The 24617-nt window shown below is 40.5% G+C and overlaps 1 protein-coding gene across 4 annotated transcripts in view; it reads right to left on the bottom strand.

Moving 5' to 3' along the window:
• The window catches only part of FNDC3B (fibronectin type III domain containing 3B), a 363872-nt gene that overhangs the window by 51370 nt on the left and 287885 nt on the right, over positions 1-24617 (bottom strand). For all 4 annotated transcript variants that reach the window (XM_005546389.4, XM_045385094.2, XM_005546390.4 and 1 more), the window contains 10 exons: positions 20370-20494; positions 18728-18902; positions 15984-16070; positions 14059-14197; positions 11783-11854; positions 8285-8403; positions 6397-6502; positions 5133-5305; positions 2930-3043; positions 1986-2135 (listed from right to left, as the gene is read on the bottom strand). In XM_005546389.4, coding sequence (XP_005546446.1) covers positions 1986-2135; positions 2930-3043; positions 5133-5305; positions 6397-6502; positions 8285-8403; positions 11783-11854; positions 14059-14197; positions 15984-16070; positions 18728-18902; positions 20370-20494 — 1260 coding nt within the window. The remainder of the gene's footprint in view (positions 1-1985; positions 2136-2929; positions 3044-5132; positions 5306-6396; positions 6503-8284; positions 8404-11782; positions 11855-14058; positions 14198-15983; positions 16071-18727; positions 18903-20369; positions 20495-24617) is intronic.

Genomic DNA, 24617 nt, shown 5'->3' with positions numbered 1-24617 from the left:
CCACCAAATTTCTATAAAACACAGTATAGGTATTATAATACATTTTTATATTATTTTATTTTTTTGAGACAGGCTCTCACTCTGTCGCCAGGCTGGCGTACAGTGGTGCGGTCACAGGTCACTACAGCCTTGACCTGGCTCAAGTGATCCTCCTGCCTCAGGCTCCTGAGCAGCTGGGACTACAGGTGCCTGGCTAATTTTTGTATTTGTTTTTGTAGAGGAGGAGTTTTGCCATGTTGTCCAGGCTGGTCTCGAACTCCTGGCTCAAGCAATCAGTTGGCCTCAGCCTCCTACAGTGCTGGGATTACAAGTGTGAGCCACCATGCCCGGCCGATATTTACATTTTTAAGGTGCCAAATATTCAAAAACTATTGGCGTTTAACTTGACTTTGTAATCATGTTGAATGAAAATAGTTCATATTTGGTCCACAAATAACAATAAATCGATACAGGTTGAACAGATCCTTTTCCTGGCAATAGTCCTTTAGCATGGCAATGGTAATTTTAAAAGTAGTACTCCCTTCATAAGATCTGAGTCATTTTATTATAAATAAGTACAGACATTTGAAAATATATTTCTACTCCTGTTAATACAAGAAGGCAAGATTATTATGCAGGTTCTATTCTTATTAATGTATCTTTTATAATGTAGCTTTGAGAAGTCAATGCTAAGACAACATATACTGTGAGAGAGAAAAAAAAGGAACTATAATAACATTTTAAAGAAACACCAAAACTCAAAAACCATAATGGAGTGAAGTTCTTTACTGGGGTGGCAGACAGCTCTTTATTTATATCCTGCCTTGATAGAAAAACAGGAGTGTGGCACATAATTTAACCTTTCCCCAATGACTCAGCATCACTATTATAAAGATCAGACAATTTGCTGTGACACTGACTCATTGTCAAAAGGTTAATTATGTCCCAGGTGCTTCATTCGAGAAGCAAGAAAGGTGTATAACAAAAGAGTTTAATCAGAAATGTTTCAAATAAAGTAGACTTCAGAATTTTTAACAGAAATGCTTCAGTTGCTCTGAAAAATTAAGTTATGAAGCAAATATTTTCTCCAAAGAGACCAGAGACACTGGGTGTACTTGTAATAAGGAATTTGATCCATGACTTAAATCAGGTGGGAAGTTGACTTTGGCATCTCTGCTTCTTTATCTATTCAAATCTAAATGTGTATGAAGACAGAGCTCTTCAAGGTCAATAACCACATCTCATTAATCTTTGTATCTCTCTTCCTGATCTTCCTTTGATCCTGGTACAAAGTACTATAATGCTCAAGAAATGTTACTGAACAGATGGAAAGAGGAGGACAAATAACTCTATTTTCTCAAGAGACTAGGGCTTTACATAGAAAGAATAATAATATAGCCAAGTGAGTAAAATAAAAGTAAACCCATGGTTGTTGCCACTCTGGGGGTTTAGGCTATGAACCAATTTTTCTTGATGTTATTTTATCTGGACTCCCAAGTGGAAGCTTATAGATAACCAGCCTTGATAAGTGTCACTGGGAGGTGGGGTCCTGTAATCTAATGCAGACTAGTCCAAATTATTTTTGGCTCCATTTAACAGCTCGTAAAATAATTTTCTGTCTTTTGCCAGCTCTAAGAGTCTTTCCCACTGAAATGTGCATCTCAGGGGAATGAGACAGAAGGCTCCTTCCCTAAGGAGCTGTGTCATCTTTCCCTTGGACTTGGGTCATTTATTCAGCAAACTGATGAACAGACAAGATACAAGGGTGGTGAGAAGCAGAATGGAGAAGAAACTTATTTTGTTCTTAAGTTTCAGAATTTCCTAGAGAAGTGGAAATTAACTGCAAAATACCAAAACAACCAAATGTATTTTTATTTAAACAGACTCTTTTTTTCCATATCATCCCTCCTGACAGCCTCCACCACAAGCCTTTGAGTGGGTTTCCCAAAGTGTCTTTCATGGGAAAACCAGTCCTTGTGAGTAACATCAGAATAATGTCAACCTACCTGTAGTCTACAGCAATATTGTGCAGCAGGCAACAGGTCTCTTATTTCAAAACGGGTGTCTGTCCCATGATAAATGAGTTCTAAGGATTCTTCATCTTCTCCCCATTCCAACCTGTACTCTGAGATGTCAGCACCAGAACTATCAGGACTCTGGAAAGGCAGAAATTGAAGTAGTTAATGCTGCCACTGAGAAGAGAATCCTACTGTGCTTGTATTCAAGTAACTAAAATGGGAAAGAGAGCAACATGCCTCAGAATATTTAAAACACATATAAAAGAAAGGCATGATCACAAATATATACACCTACTATGTACCCATAAAAATTTTTTAAGGTTTAGAAATTTAAATTTAAAACAGGGCCAGATGCGGTGGCTCACACCTGTAATCCCAGCACTTTGGGAGGCTGAGGTGGGTGGATTGCCTAAGGTAAGGAGTTTGAGACCAGCCTGACCAACATGGTGAAACCCTGTCTCTACTAAAAATACAAAAACTAGCCAGGCGTGGTGGCGGGCACTCGTAATCCCAGCTACTCAGGAGTCTGAGGCAGGAAAATCACTTGAACCCGGGAGGCGGATGTTGCAGTGAGCCGAGATTGCACCACTGCACTCCAGCCTGGGTGACAAGAGTGAAACTCCGTCACAGAAAAATAAAAATAAATGAATAAAATAAAATAAAAATTGTTTTAAAAGAAAGGCATGAGAAATCATTTCCTCTCAATTTTGACTATGGTAAAATTTCCACAACTCTAAATAACATAAGCAAGTGGCAAGTGCTAAGGGTGATTACTATAGTATACAGAGCAAAAAATAAAAATAAAAAATAAAAAAATAAAAAATCATCTATATGTGCATTTTGAATTTGCAGCTTCCTTATAATTTGTATTTGTATTTGGGGGTAGATAAAGTAGAAGAAACAGAAGTTGATGCAGAATGTGCCTGACTTACCTCCCAACTCACTAAGACACATCCATCAGGCATACAAGAAATACAAGGTGCTTTGCACTGTCCAGGGGGCCCCGCAGCAGTGGTAATTTCTGAGACATCAGAATAGGGACCGTACTGAAAGAAAACACACACACACACACACACACACACACGTATATATGTGTGTATGTGTTTGTGTATGTGCGTGCATATAAAAGCTTATAACCAAATAAAGGCTAGGCTAACATCATCATCAACACAACAAATTTACAAATATTGTCCAATGATTTTAACTTTCAATTCAATGTGTCTAAGTTTTTCTCCTACGTACATTCCCTGAGTAGTAGATGTCTGTCATTTTTTTAAATGGAAAATAATTAGTTGGTTGACAAAATATTTTCCCTTTCTTGGGACATCTGAAATAAAAATATGCTGATTTTTGACAAAACAGGACAATCTGCTTTCATATTTCTCAGAGGACATCCAAGAAAACTAAGTCAGATGCCCACTGCAGTTTAATTTTTAATGCATAAAAATATACTTGGAATTGTTGGTGATCGAATTCTAGGTATTTCTTCTAGTTACTGGTACTTTCCATTTTGAAAATGAATGCTTCTGTAATGTTTTCTCAGTGTGTTCCCATCACCTCACCTATTCAAGGGTATCCACGGCAATCCTGATGTTACCATCAGTGACCACACTGCTCAGAGCCAGGAATTGCTAGAGACTTAGCACACTTTGAGAGAGTCACAGCCACCTGAACCGCCCATTTTAATGGTAGCATATTTGATACTTCAAAGGTTTGGGGCAGAGTAAAAACCTTCCAGGATAACAAAATATATGACTGTCCTTGTCAAAATGGGAAAAAAAGATGGGGAAGAAAAAAAAAAAAACACCTCTCAACATAACATGCAAAGATGCTCGGGAGTTGGGGAAGCTCTCTGAAATGGACCTCGGAAGATGACTACAGCAATATATATGGTGAATTTCTAATACAACATGAATAAACCCAAGCTGAAGATAGTTTCTTTATAGGATAAATCAGTGAAAGGGCTGAGCAAAGTACAACTCACACCAGCCCAGTTGCACATTTATCTTTGTTGTGGCAGACAGTAACCGAAAAGTTGATGAGAGAATGGGGTAGACACAACACTGTGTTCACCACCATCCATCTTCTTTTCGCTTACATGATTATAAGTTCAGGTGCATAGGCGTTAATGTTTAGACTTTTTTGTTTTCACTTGAGTATCATTGTTGTGTCTGAAATTCTTTTCTATTGGAGAATTAGAAGAAATCCAGTTTCGGGTGCTCTGCCTAAGGAATAGCCCTTCTTTTATTCCTTTACTTTCTTAATAAACTTGCTTTCACTTAAAACAAAAAGTCACTGCAAGTTGGGTTTTCTTATTTTTTAAAAAAATCATCAATTAGCTAATTATATTTATTTGCAGGGAGCCCATCTATACAAACTACTGGCACTTTGGATGGGACATTTAGCATTAGCTGGCTTTACCCACGCCCTTCTGCCTGCTTTTATGCTTCATCAATCTCTAAGCCCACCCAAAAGCCTCACAGTTAATGGGACTCCCACTGCTCATTATTCATCTCCCCCCAAATCTACATCATTTGGCAATTTTAAAGAAAAAAAGGACAACCACCTTTATGGATATAACACAGACATATGTATTCTCAATCTCTGATAGCTCAACTTGACAACTCCAAATGGAGCAATAGAAGGAAGGCCAGAGAGTCCTACAGTTTTCACTTGAAACAAAACAAAAACAAGCTGGTGTCCCCAGCTGCTACCCCTCTCTAGTTGTAAAAACTGACCTAAGATGTTGCTGGTTCATTTAGACAAGAGAGTATAAAACTTTTATTAGAACTATTATATATTCCTAATTTCCCTTAACTGATAAAGTCAATAGAAGAAAAGGAAATTTTCTGAAAATTGTCAAAAGTATCTACAGGGTGATATCTTTATTTACGTTGAGTGCTGTCTTCATAGAATGATATGAGGACAAAAGAAACAAAAAACGTCTAATGCTGGGTCTATATGAAATCACAACAATATCAACTCAGAATTAAGATTTACAGACACTGCATTAATGGTTGTCAAGGTTGCATTAAGACTGCCAAAAATTTCAGGAGGCTGGAGACAGAAGTGCTAGCACTTTGGGTTCTGACTATGCATTCTGATTCTGGTTACAGTGTATGGGCTTATACTCACCCCTCCATCATTCAGAGCCCGCACCCGGAAGCGATACACGGTTCCAGGAAGCAGGTTACCGACAGTGCACTCCAGCTCTGGGCCGTGGTACACCTCCGAGGCTACGTCTTCGGGCTCCGTCATCTCCACGCTGTACTCTGAGACCTCACAGCCACTTTCAGATGCAGGAACATCTGGGAATGAAAAATTATTTTCATCTTAGAACACTTTGTACTTCCAGTTGACCAAACTGCACCAGATTTCACACAAGTTGTGCAAAATATCACATAGGTGGCCTGTCCTCAGTATCTCCCTTACAAAAGAATCCCTGCCCACCAAATCTTAGAACACTTTGTACTTCCAGTTGACCAAACTGCACCAGATTTCACACAAGTTGTGCAAAATATCACATAGGTGGCCTGTCCTCAGTATCTCCCTTACAAAAGAATCCCTGCCCACCAAAAAGAGATATAAAAATAAAAGTTTCTGAATGATGTTATCCATACTCTCCAAAGCAAGTCCATTGAAGTTTATTTAATTACATTGATAAAATAATCCCCAAATCATAGGAACATTAGATATATTTCTTCATATTTTAATGCTAGGTAAATGGAAGAAAAAGAAGGAAGAAAAATCTCTTTAATTTGAAACCAAAGGTCATATTAAATCAAAATACAGGACCCCAGGTTGGCACAATTTATTATACTTTAGACATAAGTGGTGGGAAAAAATAGTCTGCTAGAGAGTTCTGTACATTTGTATTTATAATTATACATGTTGTAAACAGCTTGGCACAACAAAAACGCTAATACAGTTTAAGTCAACGCTGTAAAAACATCAGGACCCACACAGGACAATGCAGCAGAGGTGGTTACACACAGAGACGAGGAAGAATTCCATGTGATCTTATAAACTATTCTTTGGTTTAATTTCTAAATTGAGTACAAAATTTTTTTCCCATTAATAAAGTTGAAAACTTTCTGAAAAAGACTGGCTGTTCTTGAAATACTCCCTAGAAAAGTGTCCCCTGAAGTGTGGGGGATAAACCAGGTGTGTGGCACCATCAGGAAGAGGAGGATGAGGGACAGTGTTGGGGGTGTGGATGGGGGGAATGACACACATAAAAAACCTGGGTCAACATACTTCAAGAGGAATATGGACATCTTCAACAGACAAAAACATACGTGGTCTTTAGAAGAAAGCTTTGAAACTTAACTACAAAGCGTAAGTCTTCATCTCCGATTGTCCAAACTACCAATGTCAACGGGAAGGTTTGTTCACTCACCCCACTCTAAGTGGACTTCTTTGTGCTTTGGTCTACCCAAAACCCTCGGTGGTCGACACTGACCTGGTGCAATGCTTAGTGTGCGAACAGGGAGACTTTCAGAACACTGCAGGAGAAACACCAGAGAGAACCATCTCTTAGTTACTGTGAATTTATCAGACCTCTACATATCAGGCAAATTCCACCCCATAACTGCAAATGTTACCGAAAAGGGGTTACACACTAAATGTGTGCACATTATGGGAAGCTTTTAATGCAATTAAGATCTTCATATAAATGTATGTGTGTGTGTTTTAAGGGTGGTTATAGACTTCATATGGCACTGGGAAAAACAAAAATGATTATTTTTGAAGTTAGATTAGCAGACATGAGTACTATATATCCTAAGCAATTCTTTTCCTTTAATTCAAAATTAGAAAGACCCTTCATGAGGACAGAAGAGAACACAAAACGACATCTGGATGAAATTTTAAAATGGTACCATAAGTGGCCAACCATTCACATACAGAGCAGAAAAGCAAATAAACTCAATATTAATCAATTGATTCTGACATTAACCAGCAGGCACTGTTAACGCTAAAATAAGTAGGCCTTTATTTTGCAGGATCTGGTTGTGTAAGGCTAGTGATATGGAAGCTGACCCGATTCCTGAGACAGGAGAAAATCAGGTAGAGCTATATAGCTCAGCCACATTCAATTTTCTCCCTGAGAAGTGGCACAGAGGAAATGACCTCTATGCATTTGAGCAGTTCAGACTCAGTGACACCTTGTGTAGTGCTTCACACATAGGAAGTACCACTGATAATCTCAGCTTTGATTTGGATTTACTCCACCCTGGGAGGCACTCCAGAAAGCTTCGGCACTGTATAAAGATGGTCCAGCGGGACCTTCTCCTCACAGGGAGTGTCTACATGGGCAGTCTAGATGTCCTAGTACCATCCTTGGGGGCAAAAGAAAGTAAACACAAAAACTGATGTTGCAAGTGGGTTGACTAGAAAAATCAGGCATTCAAACGGCAGGTATTCTCTTGAAAAGTCAACCCAGCACAGGGCTGTAAGCCACCATCTCTCCTTCTCTTTCATTCTAAATTATTAGTGGTTTCAAATCATAATGTTAAATATCTCTACAGTGAAAGTATCTTTTGGCATCTCATTTCTCACTCAGTTTTCTGAGTGTAAGTTAAAACCATTTAGATAACAATTATTTCATTTCTAGAGTACTCCATGTATATTTATTAGGTTGTTTTGAGCCTATGAGAGTACAATGTGGTTGAAACTAAGACTCCTGACATGTTAACTGGTTAGTCTGAGGTCATATAAATAGTAGAAACAAAAGAATGGATCTTGCCTACAGATGTGTACGTTGGGTACCACAAAACTTGAGGAGGTGCCATTCAGCTCAGTCATCATGGATTTACATTGTTTTTACAACAACTTTCCAGCAGATGGCAGTAAAGTACCCTGAGGAAGGTATGTCTCAAATTCTTAAAATTGATAGACGTGATTAACAGCAGTGCTGCACAGGTCTCATCTTTTAACTAGAAATTCTATAGTTTTTTAATCATTGCAATAACCGAGGTCTCCTTTATTTAGTCAATGCAAATTCCAGATAATTTTCAACCGTCACAGGTGATTACGTCAAAGACTTCTGAGAAATAAGTGAGTGACAAATGTACCTGAAAATACCACAATTCAGTAGGGAATCATTTAGGCCTATCTTATACCTTTAAAGAGCAATTCAAAAAGCTCTATTTTTCATTTCCTGACTTGATACTATCAGGTTGCATTACCAAGATACATTGTTTAAACTGCAATTTGATTCTGATGTTACAGACAGCTGGTCTGAATTTGATCAAAGAGGTTTACTTTCATATGGAAACAAAACCAACCTGGCTGTGTCCACCGGTACTGATGCAGCACGCTCGGAGTTTGTACAAAGTGCCTGGTTTCAAGTGGGTGAAGGTGTATTCAGTAGCCGACCCGCTGTAGGCCACTTCCCACTGATTCGCTGTAAAACAAGACTTATGCATGACTTTATGCCTCTTGTAAAAAATGGAGTATATCAGCCATTGCTGACAAGAAAAAGCTCTATGTTTTCAGGAAAGCCAACATCTTCTTTTTCTTTTTAAATAGCCAGAAAGCTCTTCCTTTTTCTTTTACAAAGTTAAATACCAAAATAACATGGAGTCATTTTTAATACTTAGTGTTGCTGGCTAGACTACCTATTATCACCACGATTACATTTGCTATGAGGTTTGGATGTGGGAAACCATAATGAAACGTGCAGTTGGCATGGAAGGAGTGGTAGGAGACACAGAACAGGGGTGGGCAAGCTATGAAATGCTCCTGGTGTGAGGAGGCCTCAGGGGCAGCCAGGCACGGGGCTACTTCTTGGCCACGAGGCTTCTGGCAAGTCTGGGGCAGCATGCAAGAATTTCTCCCTGTTCTTACCTGCCTGGAGGTCAAAGGTAGTGAAACCCTCTTTTAAAAACTGGGTTTTCTGACTGCCTTCATGGAGCCCCACTTAAAAGACAAAAATTACAGGCGGTGGCTCACGCCTGTAATCCCAGCACTTTGGGAGGCCAAGGCAGGTGGATCACCTGAGGTCAGGAGTTTGAGACCAGCCTGGCCAACCTGGCAAAACCCCGTCTTACTAAAAATACAAAAATCAGCCAGGCCTGGTGGCGGGCACCTGTAATCCCAGCTACTCGGGAGGCTGAGGCAAGAAAATCACTTGAACCCAGGAGGCGGAGCTTGCAGTGAGCCAAGATCGTGCCACTGCACTCCAGCCTCGGCGACAGAGCGAGACCGCGCCTCAAAAAAAAAAAAAAAAAAAAGGCAAAAATGCCTAGCAGGGTGACAAAGACCAAACGTGGCATGACCCAAGTGATCTTGACCACTCTGCAGAACTGAAGACTCCAGTCACCAGGAGTCTGGGTGCCCCCTGAGGCTGATGCCGTTGGACGCAAGACCACCCAGGGCTGCCTCGGCCACCTGCCTGACTCATAAATCTGGGCCACCAGGAGGCTCTTCACTCCTCTGCTTTATTCCTTTTCATGCTGTGTTTCCAGCTGACCACTTTACAAAAGCCTTTTACTACATGAAGTTGTTTTAGGAAAAATGCTTTTACAGTATTCCCTGGTATTTTAAGTAGCGTAACTTCCACAAATTCCCCCAGCAGTTTATTAGTTTAGATTCCTGATAGAGTCGCATGCACTAAGGCCAGATGAAAAAAGGGAACTATCCTGATATTACAGGTCGAAAAAACCTGTACTGAAAAGGTGACTGGGAGCAAAGATTACTGAAAAGATTCACTCACTCACTCAGTCATGCAGTGGCAAAGTTGTTAACTGTAAGTCTAGAATGGCCCCTACTTTTGATTTGATTTGTCATCAGTAGCTAAAGGGAGCCATGAGAATTCAAAACATACTTAAATATTCACAAGGAGCCATTGGCATACACATGACTTCTATCCTAGGTGGGTTTTTCTAATGAAGAAAAGCTAAACCAGGTTTTTTTTCTTCTTCCAAGACAGGGTCTTGCTCTGTTGCCCAGGCTTAAGTGCAGTGGTGTGATCTCAGCTCACTGCAACCTCTGCCTCCTGGATTCCAACGATTCTCCTGCCTCTGCCTCTCGAGGAACTGGAATTACAGGCGCATGCCACCACACCCAGCTAATTTTTGCATTTTTTTCTAGTAGAGACAGGGTTTCCCCATGTCGGCCAGGTTGGTCTCAAACTCCTGACCTCGTGATCCACCCACCTCAGCCTCCCAAAGTGCTGGGATTACAGGTGTGAGCCACCACGCCAGGCAGTTCTAAACCAGGTTTTTAGCACAAAATATGATTTTATGTTTAGAACAGCTGTGCTCATCTCAAAAGAATTCTCATGTTTTCAGCTTAAAATAGGACCCAATAGATTTAAAAACGAAAAAAATTCCAGGTGGTTCTCATGGTACAGAATAAAAAGCCAACCACACATCAGCACTGACTGCTGGCTTGTAAAAGTTATATCAATCCTGTCTGTTTTAGGCATAAGCAGTGCCATTTTTTTAAAAAAACTAATGGTTAGAGGAATTATTACAGTGGTGAGATGATATGTCATTTAAAAAGTTTTAAAGACTATACTTTTCTCTATTAAAGTCTAATGAACGAAAGAAAACCTCAGAATTTTTAAAAAGGCACTAAGGAATTTTATTTCTAACATTTGTCCCATGTTAATCCACCCAGTATAAATAGTAATAAATAAATAATCTGAAGTAAAATGACAATGAAGTCGGAAAGAAATTTTCTAAACTTGTTATAAAAGTGCGACTCTTGTCACTAGCCCACAACACTATATATTTCATGCATGGGAATTTGTAGATTACTGAACCCACTCCTTCACTATCTCCACCTCACTATTCCTGCTGATTGCCTCTGATACTTCCTTTGCTTATAAGATTTTTTTTTTTTTTTTTTTTTAAGATGGAGTCTCACTCTGTCACCAGGCTGGAGTGCAGTGGTGCAATCTCGGCTAACTGCAACTTCCGCCTCCCGGGTTCAAGCAATTCTCCTGCCTCAGCCTCCCAAGTAGCTGGGACTACAGGCACCCGCCACCACGCCCGGCTAATTTTTGTATTTTTAGTAGAGACGGGGGTTTCACCACACTGGCCAGGATAGTCTCGATCTCTTGACGTCGTGATCCATCCACCTCGGCCTCCTAAGATGCTGGGATTAGAATGTGAGCCACCGCTCCCGGCTGCTTATAAGGATTTCCAGAAAACGTATGGCAAGTTAGGAGATGAAAACACTAAATTTATCCAATTAATTAGGAATTCTAGTTGAAAAAAAGACATGGAAGCTGAGTGTGGCGATTCATGCCTATAATCCCAGCACTTTGGGAGGCAGAGGTGGGAGGATTGCTTGAGGCCAGGAGTTTGAGACCAGCCTAGATAACATAGTGAGACCCCATCACTATGAAAAATGTATTCTTCCTCATCTTCTGAGGCAGAAGAATCACTTAAGCCCAGGAGTTTGAGACTGCAGTGGTCCATGTTTGTGCCTCTGCCCTCCAGCCTGGGTGACAGAGTGAGACCATGTCTCAAAAAACAAAACAAAAACAAACCAAACCAAAGAAACAAAAGCAAAAGATCAACCAAACAAAACACCAATGAAAAAGATACAGAAAAAATTTTAAATAACACAAATGTAAGTTTCAAGCAGACTCTGATCTCTGGTGCTGTGTTTGAAATAGAAAAACAGCCAATATGTGATTAAAGTTTGTTTACTGTAATAATAGTTCTATCGTTAGAATTAATGGTTGCTTGCTATTACTATAAAGATGTTTACTATATCAGAAAATAGAGCTTGCTACTGGCTTTGAATAAAACAATTGCCAAAAAGTTCACCTTCAGACTTTCCATCAGTAATCTCTAGCAAGTACTTGAGGATTTCTGAACCACCATTGTCCTTAGGAGGATCTGGAAAATAACCAAATGTCTTATTAGCAATAAAAGGATATTGATTTTTATCAGTAAACATCATCAGGACTCATAAAATCACATACCATTATATTATCTTAATTCTAGACTTGACCAAAAGGCAAAATAATTTATTTCACCAACTCCACTGTTTAAAAAAAAGAAAAAAAAAAAAAAACAACCCAGGAATCTCTGAATACTATCAGATTATTCAAAGTTCTTAAATCTAGAAATGTCAAAGACCATTCGTGTAGTGAAATATGAACCAAAAACTCGGTACAAACTGATCAAGTTGTTGAATTTACTTGAAGGTGCTCTTTAATATATTTGATGATTTTTATACCAGATGATATATGTTCATATTTCTTATTTTATTCTTTTTATTTCACTTATTTTATCAGTGACCAGATTTTTTTTTTTTCCCCCTCTGAGATGAGTCTCACTCTGTTGCCTAGGCTGGAGTGCAATGGCTCCATCTCGGCTCACGGCAACCCTTCCTGGGTTCAAGTGAGTATCCTGCCTCAGCCTCCCGAGTAGCTGGGATTACAGGCACCCACCACTACGCCTGGCTAATTTTTTTTGTATTTTGAGTATAGACGGGGTTTCACCACGTTAGGCTGGTCTTGAACTCCAGACCTCAGGTGATCCACTCGCCTCGGCCTCCCAAAGTGCTGGGATTACAGGCATGAGCCACCGCGCCCAGCCGACCAGATTCTTTTGAGTGATGGAAAGGAACGGAAAGAGAAGTACAAAATTTATTGACAAAATAAATAAAATATCCAAATGGAATACGTCCATTCTAGCACAGTTTCCTACCAAGCAAACTTTACATCCCAGGTGAATGTGGTATGAAACCAGAGGTGTGGATCAATGAGTGCCAGTGCACCAGCGGACAGCCTGAGAAAGAAGGTTCTGGCTTATTACTAGAGCCCTAGGTGCCTTGGGTATATAGACTACCCCTAACTCTGTGCCTGCAGGAATTTTACTTTCTGAGCAGAAAACACTTTCTTTGCAGCCTAATTTTGCAAAACTATAAAGAATGTACTTTTAATTGTCTGTCTGCCGCCTCGATATTCTTAGACATAACGGAGATTTTTCTAAAAAACCTTAAGTTTTACTTATATATAAATTTAGAATATTCACTTCCCCTCTCCTTCACCTGATTTCCATTAATGTATATATATTTTAGTAGATATTTACAATAATAATTATAAAGGTAAATATTAGAGCATATAGCTGTAGTGTTGACAGAACTTTCTGAGGTTCTTTGAGAGAAAAGCTCTATGGTCTGGCTAAAAGCACATCTAAATTTTTATCATTTCTCTGAATTCTATCCATCTTTCGGGGAAACAGAAATCCTAATAATTCTATCTCACAATTATTAGGTAACTTGAAACAGTTAATATGTCTCAGTGGTTGGTGTAATAATGTTTTAAATTCTCCTTATATTACTTGGCTGCAAGGTAAAATTTTATTGAAGATTTCAACTTTTTTTGCCTATTAGTTAATATTTTTATGACAATAGTAAAAATGATATGCATAACACTTTTACATATTAATTATCAACCTTCTAACTGTATTCATTTTATTGAAATAATCCACACAGCAGAGGTGAGGCACAATATCCTTTTACCAGACAACCTCAAACTCCTTATGAACTTTAATACTAAAATTTCCCAAACAAACACCAATGAAAACAAAACTATCCCTAATTCATTGCAACTTAAACATTCTGTATGCCGAAGTTTACTTAATAAACCTAAATTCTGAAATTTATTTTCAATATTAACTTTATAAACCAAATTTTTCTCTTAAGTATTGCTAATTTCTTAAGGATGAACTATTGAAGAATGAACGATGCATACAGAGATTACTACATTCAAATCAATGCCTTAAAAATACAGGAGAAAAGGTATGTATAGGAAAATCATAGAGTAAATGAGATACTCTTAAAAATCATCCATTTTAATTTCCACTAAAATTTAATTGTCCTTTATGATTACATTTTAACGAAACTGTCCATTCCAATTTGTAGACTTCTCAGGATGTTTCTCACACATATATTCCGAATGTAGAAAACTTCTGCAAATGGTAATCCATAATTTTTTTGGCTTGTCACTACTAAAATTAATCATTTTAAAAAAATATATCCAAAGAAAAAAAAATACAGCAGCAGCAGCAGCAGCAGCAGCAGTAAAACATACCCCATTTGACACTAAAGCCATGAGATGTAACTGGGCCTTTGACAAGTGGTCTGGTAGGAGGTCCAGGCCTGTCAGGACTCGTCGTACAAACAAGAACTTCGCTTGGACAGCTTTTTCCTTCCGTATTAGAAGCAGTCAGCTAGAACACAACCAAGGAAACGTTAACATGCTTTAGTTATCAGGGATCACTAAATTAATGGTCACTTTTTAACATGGTGAGATGAAGGCACCCATAAACTCAGACAGACACACATTTTTTTCTCTTTTAAACTCAAGTATCGATTTAACAGTATTTATATTATAAATCATTTACTGTATAGTTGGTTATTAACAATTAAAAATAAAACCATCTGGGCATGGTGGCTCATGCCTGTAATCCCAGCACTTTGGGAGGCCGAAGTGGGTGGATGACCTGAGGTCAGGAATCCGAGACCAGCCTGACCAACATGGAGAAACCTCGTCTCTACTAAAAACACAAAATTAGCCGGGCATGGTGGTGCATGCCTGTAATCCCAGCTACTCAGGAGGCTGAGGCAGGAGAATCCCTTGAACCTGGGAGGCAGAGGTTGCGGTGAGCCAAGATCATGCCATTGCACTCCAGCCTGGGCAACAACAGCAAAACCCTGTCTCAAAAAATAAAAAAATAAAAATAAAATAAAACCATAAGGTGGGTTTTAAAGATATTTTTACCCTTTCAAAAAGACATAATAAAACAAGTATGTCATCACCTGATTCGTATTGTTTCGTGAAAGGAAAATGTGGGGTGAGTGGGGACATAAAAATAGCCCCACTTTTTAAAGAGTAGGGCAATGCCACCTTGTGGAGAAATGTTAGCAGTATAGCTATGTTCTCATAGCCAGCATCAATAATAAGGGTTTTAAAAAATGTTAAAAATTATCATTTCCTTCAAATAGTCTCATACTGCACTTGATAATTTGGCAACTATTTATTGAGTGATTGCTATGTGCCAAATAACAGCATTTGGTCCACCACTTAGAGAAGAACGTGTGGAATCAGAAGACAATCCTATCTTCCAAAATACACACTTGTCATACTAGAAAATATGGTGCTGCAGAATACTGTTTTGATCTCTTAGTGATTATAAAGTCGTATTCACTTTTTTGGCTACTACACATAGTCCTATAGTAACGTTAATGGTGGCTGTTAATGACCAAAGACAGCCCAGGTCGGGAGGGGGTGGGTCATGGAAGAGAAAATTAAAAACAAGTGAGGAAAAATAAATGGGCTGAAGAGCAAAGAGAAGTCTGATTGAAAAGAAAAAGGTATGGAGTGCAGGTGAGTGACAGGTACACTCCAGCATCTGGTATGCCTCTTCCCAGGCAAGGGCACCTGGCCATGCTGCAAACGCAATTTATTACAGCACATGATGACAATTTTTATGCTCACAAACTGGTTTTAAAATTAAAGCATGGGCCAGGCGCAGTGGCTCACGCCTGTAATCCCAGCACTTTGGGAGGCTGAGGTGGGCGGATCATGAGGTCAGGATATTGAGACCAGCCTGGCCAACATGGTGAAACCCCTGTCTCAACTAAAAATACAAAAAATAAAAAATAAAAAAAAAAATTAGCCGAGCCTAGTGGCGTAGGCCTAGTGGCACACCCCTATAGTCTCAGCTACTCGGAAGGCTGAGGCAGGAGAATTGCTTAAACCCGGGAGGCAGAGGTTGCAGGGAGCCAAGATCGTGCCACTGCACTCTAGCCTGAGTGACAGAGAGAGACTTGATCTCAAATAAATAAATAAATAAATAAATAAAGCATGGTGTGCATGTTATAAATGTTACTTTCAAAATGTAAAGTGCTGTCAACTTCAGTTTTTAACCTGTAGAGACAATCTGACATGGTAAATGGTGAAATAGAAAACAGTTTCATTCTTAAGCAGTTCAGGCAGCAAAATGACTGACTCACCCTGAATTTATACTGTGTGCTTCTTTTGAGATTTTTCACAGTACAGGTTAAATCCTCTCCAGTGTATTTTGGGTGGAAAAGGTTATCCTGAAAAGGCAAAGCCAGGAAGAAACATCAGTATCAAAAATTCTGGGCATTAAATACCTTTGAATATAGGATTTTTATACTGCCTTTCTCTACCATCAGCAGCAACTGGCCAGAGGTCTGGTAGCTACTTTTGCAAAAGAGAAAAATCAGAAGCCCAGAGTATTGTGGATAGCACTTGAGTTTTAAATAAAAATTTATCTCCATCACACTGTAATTTTTCCTGGGTCTGGTCAAATTTATTGTGACAAAGGAGTTAAGTACTTTTTGAAAATACATTGAACATTTTTAATGTTATCATGAAAAAAGTCCTTTGTACTGAGGTCCTCACTATCAAGCTGCAATGTGCTATGCAGTAACGTGTGGCTGAGCTTCCTGACCACACAGTGCCCTCTTCTGGCCAAGGGAGAAAGGACAGCTTAGATGGGAAAGGGCATAATCCTTTAGGAGGGCAAACATCCCACTAAAAGTTGAATTCAGGGAACTCATTCAATAGTTCTGTCTCTATCATTCTATCATTCACTCATCAAAATACTACTTAGCACCTTCTCTGTGTCTGGTTGTCCTCTAGGCTCTAAGGATTCAGCACTGCTCAAGAACAGAAAAGGCCTTGCCACAAGAAGTTCACATTCCAGTGGGAGAAGACAATACAGAAAAACTACTACATATGTCATGTAGTGTTAAGTGCTATGACAAAAACTAAAGCTAGGTAGGAGAATACAATTGTGGAACTAGTGAGGGCTTTCTACAGCTGCTGGAGGTAAATATGGCAGCCATATGTGGCTCTTTGAATTTAAGTTTATTACAATTAAAAACTCAGTACTGACTGGGCATGGTGGCTCACAACTGTAATCCCAGCGCCTTGGGAGGCCAAGGTGGGCAGATCATCTGAGGTTGGGAGTACGAGACCAGTCCGACCAACATGGAGAAATCCCGTCTCTACTAAAAATACAAAATTAGCCAGGCGTGGTGGCGCGTGCCTGCAATCCCAGCTACTCAGGAGGCTGAGGCAGGAGAATCACTTGAACCTGGGAGGCAGAGGTTGTGGAGAGCCGAGATTGCACCACTGCACTCCAGCCTGGGCAACAAGAGCGAAACTCCATCTCAAAACAAACAAGCAAACAAACCCTCCATACTATAGGCCAACAAGCCTTATGTCAGGTGCTCGAGAGTTGCATGTGTGTAAGTGCCACCATACTGGATGGCACAAATTATAAAATATTTCCATCATTGCAGAAAGTTCTATTGGGTGGTGCTGTTCTACAGGGTGATCAGGGAAGGACTGTCCAAAGAAATGATATATGAGAATAGACCTGAAGAAAATGAGGGAAGGGAGTCAAAGACATCCAGAAGGACATTCTGGCCAGAAGGCAGAACTGCAAAGGCCTTGAGGCCAGAGCACACCTGGTGTGTTTAAAGAACAGACTAGAGGCTGGCTGGGCGTGGTGTAATCCCAACACTTTGGTAGGCTAAGGAGATCACGAGGCCAGGAGATCAAGACCATCCTGGCTAACACAGTGAAATCCCATCTCTACTAAAAATACAAAAAAAAAAAAAAACAAATTAGCCAGGCATGGTGGCAGGTGCCTGTAGTCCTAGCCACTCGGGAAGCTGAGGAGAATGGCGTGAACCTGGGAGGTGGAGCTTGCAGTGAGCCAAGATTGCGCCACTGCACTCCAGCCTGGGTGACACAGCAAGACTTCATCTCAAAAAAAAAGAACAGACTAGAGGCTGATAAGACTACAGTGGAAGGAACGAGGAAAGTAATGGAGAACCCAATCACACAGGACCCGGTGGGCACTGTAAGAGCTCTAGGGATTTTACTGTGAAAAAGAGGGGAAGGCACTGAGACAGGAAGGATTCTGAGCAGGGCGCTGACATGATCTATTTGTATTTTACAAGATCATGTTCTCCACCCAGGCTTTGCGTGGAGAACAGGCTGTAGCCTAGTAAAGATGAAGTTAGGAATATTAAGAGGCTATAATCCAATAACAATATCATGTTACTGCAACAACCCAGGGGTGAGATAAGCGCCTCATAAAAGGGTAGTAGCTGTGGAGATGATAAAAAAAAAATGGTTAATTTCTAAGGAAGATTCAAAAGGATCTTCTGTCTGATTATATATGGGTCAAGGATGACTCCAAGAGTTTTTGTTTCCCCAGCTACAAGAATGGAAATGTCATTTACAGAGATGGGAAAGAACAGGCTGCTGTTGGTAGTGGTGGTGACAGAGGTAGAAATTAAGAGTTTGGTTTTGGGCTGGGCGTGGTGGCTCATGCCTGTAATCCCAGCACTTTGGGAGGCCGAGGAGGGCAGATTATGAGGTCAGGAGATCGAGACCATCCTGGCTAACACAGCGAAACCCTGTCTCTACTAAAAATACAAAAAATTAGCTGGGCATGGTGGTGGACGCCTATAGTCCCAGCTACTCTGGAGGCTGAGGCAGGAGAATGGTGTGAACCTGGGAGGTGGAGATTGCAGTGAGCCAAGATTGGGCCACTGTACTCCAGCCTAGGCGACAGAGCGGGACTCCGTCTCAAAAAAAAAAAAAAGAGTTTAGTTTTGAACTTATGCAGTTAATCTCATTTCATGGTGCCCTGTAGTTATAACAATACTGACTTGTACAAAATACAGAGAGGTATAAAATCTGTAAAACTCACATTTTCATCCTCCTGAATTTCCAAGGTGTAGGTGATCACTTCCTCAGGTGAACAGCCTTCTGGCTTACTCCACTGCAACGTGACCCATGTGATACCAGCTCGAACCAGCCTTGGTGCAGAAGGCATCTGAGGGATATTTCCTAATGTGTAGCATACCACCTCTTGGCTGTAACCACTGTAGAGAAAGAAAGTGAGGCACGCAGTTAGAAGCATGTGAACAGGCTTGGCACTTTAAAAGAGGAAGGCTCAGCCTGCATACTACCCAACTCAGCCTAGCAGGTAGAGTAAGCAAAGCCAGGCAAGGATGCTGTGTGTGATATTCCCTATAACCACCTTCAGCTTCCCCGTCCCCCCACCCCATGATCTTCTACTAGACACACACATCAAGTCACAAGACAATATACAGCTGGCCTTCTGTATCCTTGGGTTCCACATCTTGAGTCCACATGAATGAAGTGATGTGTGGGCATTATATTGGATATTACAAGCAAGTTAAAGAAGATTTAAGGAGGGAAGGATGTGTGCAGGTTATATGCAAAGACTAAGCCATTTTATATCAGGGACTGGGGCATCCATAGATTTTGGTATCCATGGCAGGGAGGTGGGGAAAGTCCTGAAACCAATCCCCTGTGGAAACTGAAGGACAATGGTACTTAAGAATTCATTTTCCCCCTCAAAAGCACTGGACAGAAGGCATAGCACAGTGCAATGTCTATCAAGGTATAGGTCAAGAGGCCTTCAAATCAATATGAGCAACAAATATTTGTTGATGAAATAATGTTTTACCAATATATACAGTGCTGTTTTTTGAAAGTTGGTGGATGCTTCCAATTCATTTAAAAATTCTTGAACCATATAGGCTTTTTATCGGTATGACTTTTGCAACCAGGGAACTCTAAAACTATAATGGCTACCATGGTGGAGGAGGCAGGTCTGTAAAACTTTGTGATGTTAAAAAGAGGTTCTTTACGCTGGAAAGAAGGTTGGGGACCACTGATGTGCAAAGCCTTTAAAAAGATTTCAACAAGCAGTGAATGAAAGAAAAAGATTTTTCCCTTAATCAAGAGTTACCCCGCAAGTGCAATTGAAATGTAGCCTTTTCAAAGCCTCTTTAATCAATTGATACCTTACAGTACACCCATTCTTGCCTTTCTCATACAGGCTACAGGCCTGCAGGGGCCTCCAAGACAGTCCAGGTTTTCTCCAATTCTATATCTGCCCTGGGCTTGACAACAATGGCCAGCCCAGCATCTCTTTCTTTGTACCAGGAGACACTCACGTAATTGAAAAAGGGCAATTGAATCAAGAGCTCGCTAAAGTGATAAAAGAAAAAGGCATGTTATCTAAAAAAATAAAGCTCCAAGAGGAATTCCTTTCAAAATCTGTACTGCTACCTTCACCTTGGTTCTTAGAGACCCCTAGTGGGGCCTTCGCCATACAGCTTGCAAGACTGCAGAGGCCATAGTGGCATTCACCAGCTTGAAGGAGGCCTTCTCTCCTCTGATTAGGATTCCATCTTGGAAAACCTCCAGTTGATTTAGTGTGGAGGCAGCAGGCTTCCTCACGCCTTCCAGTGATGCAAAAGAAGGCTCAAGGTCACCATCCAAAGGCTGAAGGGCAAGAGGACAAGGAAATATCATACCTGGTGCCAATGTCGTTTCGAGCGGCCAGCCTGAATGTGTACCCCATTGCCGGACAAAGCTTTGTCAACTTGCAGTGCTTCTGGCTCCCGAAGAAGCACTGTCTGAAACCACTGTTTCTTTTTCCCTAAAAGTAAACAATGAAACAATGCATATACTTCAAAAAAAAAAAAAAAAAAAAACAGATAATCCTAAATAAATGAAAGAGCATCTTGAACATCTTGAATAAATGTTTAATTTCCTAGTTTGAATGAACAAAAACAATAGAAGCTTATAGGGAAGTGCCCATGTAGCAGATAAAGCACTCTAGGATGAAATCTCATCTTTAACATAAAGGCACTACAGAAAATTCTGTAATTGAGACAGGTAATTTACTACACCTGTGGTATATCTAAAGTGATTTTTTTTGGTTAACAAGATTAAAAAAGGTCCTTTCAGGCATAAGACGATGCTCCAGTTAACGATCACAATTTCCAAGATCCTCTTCCTTACTTGGATTGGCCGAAAATGCCCAGCCTGATCAACCAAGAATCTGACTGCATCCACAGAGGGGTCACAGGCTCTGAAAATACACAGCCTTTCCCAGTAACTTCTGAGCACCTAAAGACCCATCTCTGCAGCTGAGTGTGCCATACAAGGCCCTCTCCAGCTGCATCTCTCCTGCCATGCAGTGGCCTCCAATACCTTCACGAGTACATTCTAGTGATGGTGAGTTGTTTCTTCACTGATCGCTGATACTGGTCACGAACCTTTGAATCATTTTGTCCATGTCTACTTTGCTCGTAACAGTGCTTTGGACAAACTGAGAGCTCAATCAATGCTTGCAGAGTGGAAGTGAATGATAAGTACTTGGAACACTGGTTGAATTAATCTATGTATATCACAGTCACTCTAAGTTTCTTGTCAGGCTAAAAATGTATTTTGAATGCCTTCCTAGCCTTACATGATACTTCAAATTCCTTGAAGTACAAATAAAACACTTTAGTAGGGTCTCATAACAGGCCCAACAAGTAAGAAAAAAGCCTAACTGCCCTATGCCATACTCAGAGGCATGTAACACTCTTATCAGCAGTTTGTTAGAACACTTCCTACACATAACCCCCATTATCTTACTATCTTATCCATGTTCATGCAAAAGAAAACCATATGCTAACATTGAATGGATCTTAACATTCTAACTGGATAGGCCCAGGGCCTTGAACAATCTGTTGGAAGTTCTCTATTTATTTTACAAAAAACAAAGCAACCACATGTTTTACATAAACAAATTTATGTAATTTTGTTAAGCAGGCCTTCAGATACCACTAAAACACATTCCAGGTGATGTTTTAATTAAAAATAAAATGAACACACCACTAGCTTGAAAGTCACTACGGTGAACACAATAAAAACAAACACACCACATTCATCCTCCTCAAATGAACCCCTGTCCCACCCACCTCCTCCAGCCAGGTAGCACCTTTCACCATGGAAAAGAGTGGAAGATCTAACAGTCTTTAAGATTGAAAGTTCATTTTATCAAGGGTTCAAGGTGCATTCAGATGCAACTTGGCGGCCGAGTTGGGGGAGTGCAGTGAGTAAAACCTGACATTTCTCAGGTGCTTCTTGAGTGAACTCACTATGTGGCTGGCATGTCACGCCCTTATGCTTACTTCAACCTTGAGTGTTGAGGTTGAGGAAGATGATTTATTCATATGCACACACTTGCATAATTACACTCAGCGTCCGATTACACTCTATGGGAGCCCTGGTATGTGTCGTATCCATTTCAGGCTGTGGCATGATCTACCTTCTTTCCTCCTCTATTTCTGAACTCAGAGTAAACAGTGCAAGAAACGCACATCCTGCCATGGCGGAAGCTCTCGTCTCTTCCAAACCCCATGTTGGCTCCCCTTCAATGCCTCATTTTTCCTATTTCTTTATTTGGTCTCCTTTCCCCTTTACTTGTGCTTAGAACTGTAGCCAGTAAAAAAAAGTCAGTCTGTTTCTTACTAGGTTAATTTGCTTTAATACAGTAGAAACCAGACTGTGGCTCAAATGAGAAAAAGAGTTGGGGGAGTTCAAAGGGCAGAAATGAATTTTAAGAGAGCCAGAGCACTCAGGCTCACTAAAGAATTAGGAGAAGGGGCACTGTGTGACCTTCAAGACATTTTCCTATATTGCTAACATTTTAAAAAATTCTACTTGTGAAAAAAGTAAAAATGTGAGGGAGTAATATAAGTAAATGTGAAGTAGGAGTAATAAGCTGAAGAAATCTGGCCAGGTGCAGTGGCTCACGCCTGTAATCCCAGCACTTTGGGAGGCTGAGGTGGGCATATCACAAGGTCAGGAGTTCGAGACCAGCCTGGCCAACATGGTGAAACCCCATCTCTACTAAAAACACAAAAATTAGCCAGGCATGGTGATGTGTGCCCGTAATCCCAGCTACTTGGGAGGCTGAGGCAGGAGAATCGTTGGAACCCAGGAGGCAGAGGTTGCAGTGAGCTGAGATGGCTCCAGTGCACTACAGCCTGGGCAACACGGCAAGACTCCATCTCAAAAACAAACAAACAAAAAAGAAATCTTGGAGTCAGGAACAATTGTTAGAATCAGGAACAACCGCTAAATAAACTCCAACCCATATAGACAAAGCATGCCAAATTTTCTATCATAACAACTTACAGGATGTACTACTATGTGCATAAACATAGGGACACCTAGAAAGATCCAGAGTTGTTAAAACCTTGGAATTAAGTTTTGGAAGCATCGTCTGTCTGTAGAGGTAAGAATAGAAATATTTGACAGTTAAAGAATTAAGGCTTATTGATGAATTTTTAGAAGTCATTGAGAATAAAACAAAAACAAGGGAAAGCAGGTTAAAGTATTTCAGACATGAGAGAAGTTTTGAATAAAAGAACATATTCATGTATAACATGAAGTTTAATATAAGAGGCATATCTCAGCCAGGTGCGGTGGCTCACGCCTGTAATCCCGCACTTTGGGAGGCCGAGGTGGGTGGATCACTTGAGGTCAGGAGTTTGAAACCAGCCTGGCCAACATGGTGAAACCCCATCTCTACTAAAAACCCCGTCTCTATTAAAGACATTAGCCGGGCGTGGTGGTAGACACCTGTAATTCCAGCTACTTGGGAGGCTGAGGCAGGAGAATCACTTGAACCCAGGAGGCAGAGGTTGCAATGAGTCGAGATCACGCCACTGCACTCCAGTCTGGGCAACAGCAAGATTCTGTCTCTAAAATAAAATAAAATACAGTAAAATGCATTATCTGGAAAGAAAAAAATTAATGTTCACAAGTCACTGCAGTACAAAAGTGATCTGCAGCTGAGAAGTTAACAAGTGAACTGGAGAAGGCCACTGGCTCCAGTGATCCGATGCCAGCATGCTGGTCTGTCTACTGCATCAGGCTCTCAGATGGCTCTGGAGCTTAAGCATGAGAGTAGAGTAAGTCCGTGTTCAAAGGGATAGAAGATTTGGAGAATCTGTTCATAAAACAAGACCGGTCCCAGGTTGCAAATAGCATTTATAAACAAAATATTTTCCTGTTCTTGTTGACAGAAATGGAGTTAAAAAAGAAAAGAGCTAATGCTTTAGAGGACTGAAAGATTCACACGAACTGACAGGAGTGATAAAGTGAATGTTTATCATTGTTTATCAGAAGTTAAATACATCCAAACCATTACTGCCAGTGGAGTTTTAGAGATGGTAAATGACAACTTTCATATTTTATAGGCTGTTTAGCTCCCAGAGATTTTGAGAGATTATAACCTATGGCACCTTCTCTCCTTTAAAAAATCTAATTTAGACTACACAGGATTACTGAGATACACTGAGTTAACTTTGGAAACTTAGTTTTTAATACTTTAAATTCAGCCTTGTTCAAAGTTCCCTACTAAAACATGGCTGTAATAGAAATGGGTAACATCCTGACACTTTTCAGATCTGTTGTCATCAATGAGCTGGTCAAACACAGGCAGCAGGGACAGCCATGACCTAGGCCTAATCCTGGCCAGCTACGGCTGCTAGGCCACTTGTGGTATGTCACACAGAGGAGAGTAAGAGCTTTCAGTGGGGCTGCCAGGGCCTGCAAGTCAGCTGGTCTGCAGGAAAGGGCTGAGGGAAGAGATTCCTAGCTGCACTCCACTTCTCTGTGCGTTGGTGGGTCAGGTTCGCAGCATGGAAGCAGTCAGAATTGGTGAGACTGGGGTTCTTGTTCTTGGTGGGGGATAGAAAAGATACTTCGCCTGAATTAGA

This window comes from Macaca fascicularis, chromosome 2 (assembly GCF_037993035.2).
Source record: "Macaca fascicularis isolate 582-1 chromosome 2, T2T-MFA8v1.1".
NCBI classification, from domain to species: Eukaryota; Metazoa; Chordata; class Mammalia; order Primates; family Cercopithecidae; genus Macaca; species Macaca fascicularis.
The sequence above is the reverse complement of the archived record's forward strand: the minus strand, read 5'-3'. Positions and strand labels throughout refer to the sequence as shown.